General features: G+C 39.2%; 1 protein-coding gene across 1 annotated transcript in view; it reads right to left on the bottom strand.

The window, feature by feature from the left end:
• CSRNP3 (cysteine-serine-rich nuclear protein 3) overlaps window positions 1-7,534 on the bottom strand; it is a gene marked incomplete at its 5' end in the record, with an annotated part of 9,910 nt that extends 2,376 nt beyond the window's left edge. Inside the window, 2 exons of the mRNA XM_009875144.1 lie at window positions 49-345; window positions 7,275-7,534. Coding sequence (XP_009873446.1) covers window positions 49-345; window positions 7,275-7,534 — 557 coding nt within the window. The remainder of the gene's footprint in view (window positions 1-48; window positions 346-7,274) is intronic.
• Window positions 7,535-7,872: the final 338 nt, after the last annotated feature.

The following is a 7,872-nucleotide window of genomic DNA, read 5'->3' as shown; positions in this document are numbered from 1 at the left end:
CCCCCCCCCTTTGAATTTTAAAAAACCAGCCATACCATAGACATTTACCTGACATTTTATGCCTGCAAGACTGCAAGTGCAAGTTTCTGGATCACAGAACACACGGCAGTCACAGCCACAATCCTCTCTGGACAGGCGGATGGCCCGCAGCTCGTGTTTTTCTTCCACATCAATCTTCTTCACTCCAGAAGCTCGCAGCAATGCCCTTCGTTTTTTGGTCGGCAAGGGTTGTAGAAAGAAGTACTCGTCTACTTCAGTGTTGTCTAGATCGATGTCATCATCAGAAATGTCATCCAGTGTCAGCGTATTCGCTTCTTCGGATTCCACTGTGCCGTTCTTTGTCATCTGTTGTGCAGAACAATTAAAGTCCTTAAACTATACTCACACACACACATATATTTGACAGAGGTAGGTATGTGTGATGCATTATGAATGTGGAAATTCAGAAGTGCTTCAGTGTTGTCTAGATCGATGTCATCATCAGAAATGTCATCCAGTGTCAGCGTATTCGCTTCTTCGGATTCCACTGTGCCGTTCTTTGTCATCTGTTGTGCAGAACAATTAAAGTCCTTAAACTATACTCACACACACACATATATTTGACAGAGGTAGGTATGTGTGATGCATTATGAATGTGGAAATTCAGATGTGTGACTGCCAGTACGTTCCAGTGTACAATTACAGATGGGGCGAAAAGGCAGTTCTTTCACATTTAACGTGTGAATTAAATACACATTTTTTAATTTCATGTTTGTCACAAAGCTCATTTTTTTCTAAGTTCGTAATTTCTTTCCTGTTCTGTGTCTCCTTTACCATTTGTCATTGTTTGCCAGATCTCTTACCTTCCTAAAATTCTAGTCTTTTCTATACCGTTTCATAAGATAATTTCCGAGCCTGTAATGCATTCTAGTTCCTGTCTCTGGGCTCTTCAAAATTCATCCACATCCCTTTTGAGACAGTAATTACACTGACAACACTGCTTCAGAGTACGATGCACCACAGACCTGTACGATGGTGTAGTTTAGGCACTGTTCACCATCCTCTTCCTCTTTTATTTCAGTGTTTGCACACCGGGGGTCACAAAGCAGTGTTTCCACCTCAGCGTTGAGGGCGGATGCCTACATTTGCTTTGAGTTGACAGTTTTAAGCGTGTCCCTTTTTACGTACGTTCCTTCACGTTTATTTCAATGTATTTCGTGGTGCCAATGCACATCACTCTCCCAAAGTTCCTTCTAGTCCTCGTTCGTCCTGAAAACAGCCCATTTACATTTGTGTTGTCACAGATTTTTGTACTTCCCTAACCAGTCCAGATTATTCTGAGATAGTTAATGAATGAATAAACTTAGAAAAAAAGAAGTAAGTTGTTAACCTCTTGTGGAGGAGCCTGAGAAAAGTTTTTAGAGGGTTTGTGCTCCTTTCCTATGGGTATGAATTCCTAAGCCTCTGTACATACCAGTAGCCTGGCACTATATTGTTATGTATATTGTTATGTATATTGTTATTGTTATGTATAAGTCTAGCTCTTGAACCTTTCAAAAATTGTTTCAAAACTGAATGTCCAAAGCATCAGGCACAAACATCCAGTGCCACTTTCATAGCACAGCACACTTCTATACCATACTCCCGTAGCTCATCTCATACAGAAAGAGGTGTATACACTCAAGGAGAAAAGAAAAATGAATTTACCGCACTGAACAAAAGTAAATCTTCCCATCCCTGGTAGAGGTCACTGGTTCTGTCTGCCAGGTAACACAACTACCGTGTTTATAAGAGTTCATCTAGAGAGAAAAATTGCTCCAGAATCAAAAGATTATGAAATGTTAAAATAAAGTTCATAGAGATGATGACATGCACTACCAAAAATGTATTTTCTCAACCTGAAGTTACTCAGATTGAGCATCATACTACATAGCAAACATGAGGCAAATGCATTCTACGAATTATTTTGTCATATAATAAATCCTTTTTCTCTTATTATTGTTCTATGAAATCATTTTGCTTAAAATGGAAAAACAAACAAAAAAAACCAGATTCCCAGTGTTCACCCAGCTCTATACACCAGCCAAGCATCTGGTCTCATAGTTTTGTGAAAAAAAAATGGTGCAACCATGTGATAATTATACACTGAAGAAGTCAGTATGAATCAGACTCATTTACATTAACAGTTTCATCATGGGCATCATCATGACTTCAGAAAAGTAGCCTCCAGTGAATGGAATTTGAAGGTTTCTTATCTATTGAAAAATCAGCCATTCAAGTTCTTTCTCTGTTTTGCCTCATTTACTTGCAGGAAAAATTCAGCCTGGCTTGTCAGCCCAAATAAATTTTCAGACATCAGTTTTAAATACAGATGAAATACTGAAGTTGTAACCACTTTTGCCTGTTTATTATGTATTTCAGTGTTTAGACATTTAACATTTATCACTTGTGAAGGTTAACTCCCTGTTTTTCTGCTACTAAATCCTCACAGCTCCATCTAGCTACGCTTCTTACGTGTAAGAAAGCAGTCCTGAATCTTGCCCATTCCAGTCTTTCTGCTGTTATCATGTTCCCAACTGTCCTATTTTCCCATTTATATTAATGGTTTGTCCTTTCCACACTCTTTTGGATTGGAACTGTTATTTATGGCATTACCAAATTACTTGACGGGGACTTCCTACTGACTGCTTACTCTTAGTAATTGCAGTTTTGTGTTTGTAACAACTGTGTAAGACAATCACAGAAAAAAAAACAAGAGCAAAAACCAACTCCAGTTATTGCTGACTTGTAAAGTCCGGTTAAAAGCAATACTCTTCCCCGTGAATGGAGGAGACTCTCAAGTGTCATGACTGGTGGTGTCACGTGCAGCGTACGTGTGCACGTTACACTGCACAAAGAAACACTCCCCTGCGATCAGTAATCCTCCCTTCTTAGCACTCAGCACCGCATTTATGCAGACGTGTTCTGCCACCGATATGACTCCGCTGCACAGGCGTTCCTGCGTCCTCCTTCCAAAATATTCTCAACCTTTCTCTGTAACTGCAGCCTTCGGCGTTCAGTGCCTTCGTTCCATTTCATGTTGCATGTGTCCGTTATCCCTATAATGTCCAAATCTCAATGTGCATACACTTCTAGCTCTTCCTTCATTTTAAACACAGGCATTTCCAAAATGTCCTCTCAAAGTTCTTTCAGATTGTTTTCTTACCCTATGTCCTATTATACTGCAGCCTTCGGCGTTCAGTGCCTTCGTTCCATTTCATGTTGCATGTGTCCGTTATCCCTATAATGTCAAAATCTCTTTATGTGCATACACTTCTAGCTCTTTCTTCATCTTAAATGCAGGCATTTCCAAAATGTCCTCTCCAACTTCTTTCAGATTTTCTTACCCTATTTCCTATTATTTGTTTTATTTTACAGTGGCTAGAAAAAGAGGGGTTAATGGCTCCCTGATCAGTTCTGCCTGGCCCTGGGACAATGGAGAGATTATTTACGCCAGGTATTTCAATGTATTTGTTCGGTGAGGTAGGAAAGACAACGTGAGAAGTCATCCTTTTTCTGTATAATCTACAGTGAGAGACAGGTAAATCCAGAATAATTAAATTGCATCGTGCATTAGCTGCCTGAAAGCTAGCGGGGTGGAATACTCCACTGTACATGCAACTCTGCCTGCATGTTCAACTTGAGGACAGCATCCTTGATCTTTTTTTACATTTTTCTTTTTTAGTTAGCTAGGTTCAGCTAGAGTACAGTGTATTTACATTTCTTTGCTTTCTTTTTCTTCATATAATAGGAGAAGGACCTACCTACGAATTCCGATTTCTTTAAATATAGAAAGCTCAAACCACCCCTCAGGCAGATCACTGTTATTTAAATGCCCATCAGAATTGAACAAATCAATTAATGAAATGAAAGACCTGAATGTTTCTCAAACAAGTAACTGAGTAACTACAGAGAGAGGAAGGTTATCAAGAATGATCAAATACATCTTCCAGTGCAGAACTTCAGTCTCTTGATTGTCACAATATTGCTCATCTGAATTAAACTTGATATGCAGATGGGTAAAATTTCTCTCATAAAGGTAAAGGTTAATGTCGTAACAACAGAACGAGGCAAGGGCCAATGAATACGTGAACCCTTTGGGTGATACTCACTCCAACTCTGTAAAACACGAAAAATTTAAGCCTGCCCTAGCTGGAAATTATTCCTTACGATTTCCCACAAAGGAAGTCAACTGCGTCCACAGACCTGGGAGCCTTAACCTGTCTAGGGTCATGCTAATCATTTTAATATAACTTAATCTGAGGAGACATTATGAGTAAGCAATAAGGACTATTCCAGCTAATTTACTGTGCTTACTCATAATGTTCTCGCAAATGACAACAGATTAAAGTAAAGCCTACCTTGTACCTTTCACCCTGACAAGATGGCTTTTATGTCCAGATTGCCATTAGAATCTTCACACTCTGCTGCTGACAAGTGTTTATGCCACTGTCAGCAGTGTTTACACCACAGTGCTGGTGCTAAATGATTAAAGTGGCTTGAAGACGATTTAAAAGCCTTTATTTGCTTTTAGTTACGAGAAGTTTTGTATTTCGCTCTTCCCTTTTAGCAACGAGGATAATAAACACTACCCAATATTATGGAGACTCGATTTTAATATATTCTTGTATTTTTGGTTTTCTTTAACAAATTCTACAAGAAAGAATGCTTTCGACCTAGACTTGCATATTTTAATCCAATAGGAAAAAAAATAAGAAACAGGGAAGCTGCAATTAAAATGCACACTGAAAATGTTACTTTCTGTTTGCGTAATGGTTTCCAATCAGAAAAACCTTTTTGAGCAAACGCTGCCCTATGTCATTCTCTATTTTCTTCATTTTTCTGTGCAGATGTGCAGTAATTTTGATACAAAACCCTATTAGAACATTTTCATTAAGGAACATAATTGTCGACATCGGCACCTTAGAACGCTACAGCGCTTCCTTTTAGCATTCATTTAGAAACCACGTGAATGACCAAGCAGGTCTCCCATCTCTAAATGGGAACTAAGTAAGGCCCAGTTGTTTTAAGCAAATAACACGCTCAGTGCTTTACAATAACTCTTCACTAATTCAGTGAGTCCTGGATTTGCTTTTGGGAGGGAAAGTGGTTTTTGTTTTATTACTTTTACCCTAAGTGTATAATCATGGATACAACTAAGCTGAGTTTAATGGATGAGTTCATAAAGGAATGTTTTCTGTTCCTCATGTTTTTATACATGCTCTAGAGTGAAGAAGAAAATTTTCCTCTAGTAAAAGATTCAACACTATTCAGAGAGCATTTTTAAGCCTCTCTCAGTATTCTGAAGATCGAAAGCAATTTCTAAATATTTGCATTGAAACTTTGGAGTCAGCTTACCAGCCTCAGAACATGCTTGTAAACTACTCCCACATCAAGTGCTGAGGAGCAATCAAGAAAGAATCACACCACTGCTGAAATTTTCTTTTTGGTAAAAGGAAACAATTACAATTAGGACAGAGGGAGGAATGCAGATCAGGCTTCCTTATTCATGAAGAGATTTTGCAGGAACTTAACAGTCATGGTAGAGATTATCATCCGCTCTAACAAGTGACTGGGGAGATGGAAAAACACGTTGTATTTGGTAGAGGAGCAGAAAGAAGAGTCTATGTCTCTCAAGAAAGAGTGGGCTGGAGTGAAGAAAGTTAATGAAAAAAGAAGATCGGTCCCAGCCAAGAGGAGAATCGTCAAAGTACAAAGAGTCAAGCTCTGCTCCATACAGATGAAGGCTAAGAAACTTCATGCAATCTTTAGAGGTAAATAGGATCTGTGATTTTTCTTGATTTATTTGCTAGTTATAAAAAGAAAAGCAGGTGAAATATTTGCATGTCTTACTATTCTATACTCACTCCACTAGGGAATCCTCTCTTTGAGCTGAGTCCTGGAATTCAGCCAAGGGATCTACAGAGCCATGGGTTACACTGACACAGCTCAATTCACTCGATGCTCTGAAGATCCTGTGATGTGAGATGATTAGAGGGGATGTCTCTACCTACTGATAAGTCACTGACACTCTGGCCTTTGGTTTCCAGCCAGCCCACATATTTGTCTTCAATTTGCCTTTGTCCAGAGTGGGTTTATGTTTGTTTGTTTTCATTACGACAGTTCAAATTTTATGAACCATTTAAGAATCTATTTAGCTATTCAAGCAAAAAACAATTAGGAGGCTGGAAAAAGTAATTACGATAGTAAGGGTCATACACATTTCTTCAGGAGTTCAGACACAGAACTCACGAATATAGTTCATTCTATCGGAAAAACGCTGAAAGGCATTTCTTAGATTTGGAGGGTGCCAGTTTGTACTGGACAACTGTAGCAGTATCTGAAACAGAGATATAATATCACAAAAGAAGAGGCTATGGAGCACAGGAGTTTGGTTACAATATTTTAAATACTGCTAACTTTTAATAACAGGATTCATCTGAAAAAGATCAAAATGCATATAACACAAGCCGTTACCCAGACAGAGTTTCATCCACTACAAAAACATAACAAAACCAGAAGCTTTGCCACCAGTTTTAGAGGCAGAAGGGACGCCTCCAAGAACACAATCCCCTTCTCTCCTCTCCTCTACTCAAACACACAATTTCCTTCCTCTCCTACGCTATATTTAAAGACAGATTCAAAACTGTAGCCAAGATTTGTTCTGACAAGCTAAACTTGTCTGACACATTGCTTCTTTAATACAGACATCCTTTGGTGAACTATTACAGAATCAATCATATAAATTGGCACACTGAAAAACGATATTTTTAGCATTGCTCTCTCTTCCTTTTTACCAAATTTGCCCAAACAGGCCAAGAAAACAGGCTGTTTCACTTTCTGTACTTACGACATTACCACTCCCATGTCTAACAGGGCACCGTGCAAGGGCTCAGAAGACTCATCCTCTTCCTGCCACTTCCAGACATCTGCTGGACACCCTTTTCCAGGCTAATTTCCACCACTCCCTGCCTTTGTTTTTCTCTCTGTAGAAAACAGGGAGTAAGCAACCACCTCCCTGTAAGTACTCTGAGGTACACATCAATAAGAGCTACAACAGGACTTGGTAATATCAAACAAAAATACGTCTGCAGTAGAATTTAGGAAAAAAAAAAAAAAGCTGGGTTTTCTGATTGAAAATGGAGTTGACAGAAAGGAAATTGTTTTGTGAAACACACACACATGGGGCCCGTATAGCTCTGACTTTGTTCATTTAAATAAATAAGGCAGGGATCGAAGTCCTGAACAACTTTTACCTTTAATTTTAGAGAATTGAGCTTCTCCTCCCTTAGATGCTCTCTTAACATCTCTCGGTGAAGCCTCTCCTGTTCCATCGCAAACTCTCCGAGCGTGTACTGGCGCACGCTGTTATGGCGAGTCGACATTCCCAGTGTGCTTCCCCCCTGGCTGGGAACACTGGTGAAGCCTTGCCTTCTCGTGAAGTAATACACAGTAACACAGTTAAAATGGACATTTTTTGTTCTCTTCCGCTTCTCTCTCTTCAGGATTGAAGAAGCTAGAACAGATGCAGATTACAGTATGAATGAGAGCTTGCAGTCATGGAGCTAATTCGTCACTTGTGTGGTTTCATTTACCTTAATATCTGACTATGTACATAGTAAAGTTCTGAGTTGTGCAGTCAAAATGAGGAGATGACACTTAGAAGTATTTACTGTGTATGCAAACTTCGAAGCCAGTCCAAAGTGCTACAACCACGAACGCTCTCGTCTACTTTAAAAAAAATTCTGGCCCAGAACAGTCATGTAATCCCATGGCATTATAAAAACGTTTTATGCTTTTATCAGGGAAGCAAATAAATCCTAGCGAAAGGAACTTCTTTCACAGTGTAAACTC

Source organism: Apaloderma vittatum, unplaced genomic scaffold (genome assembly GCF_000703405.1).
Source record: "Apaloderma vittatum isolate BGI_N311 unplaced genomic scaffold, ASM70340v1 scaffold14548, whole genome shotgun sequence".
In the NCBI taxonomy this organism is placed as follows: domain Eukaryota; kingdom Metazoa; phylum Chordata; class Aves; order Trogoniformes; family Trogonidae; genus Apaloderma; species Apaloderma vittatum.
Note: the sequence above shows the minus strand (reverse complement) of the source record. Positions and strands in the feature narration are given on the sequence as shown.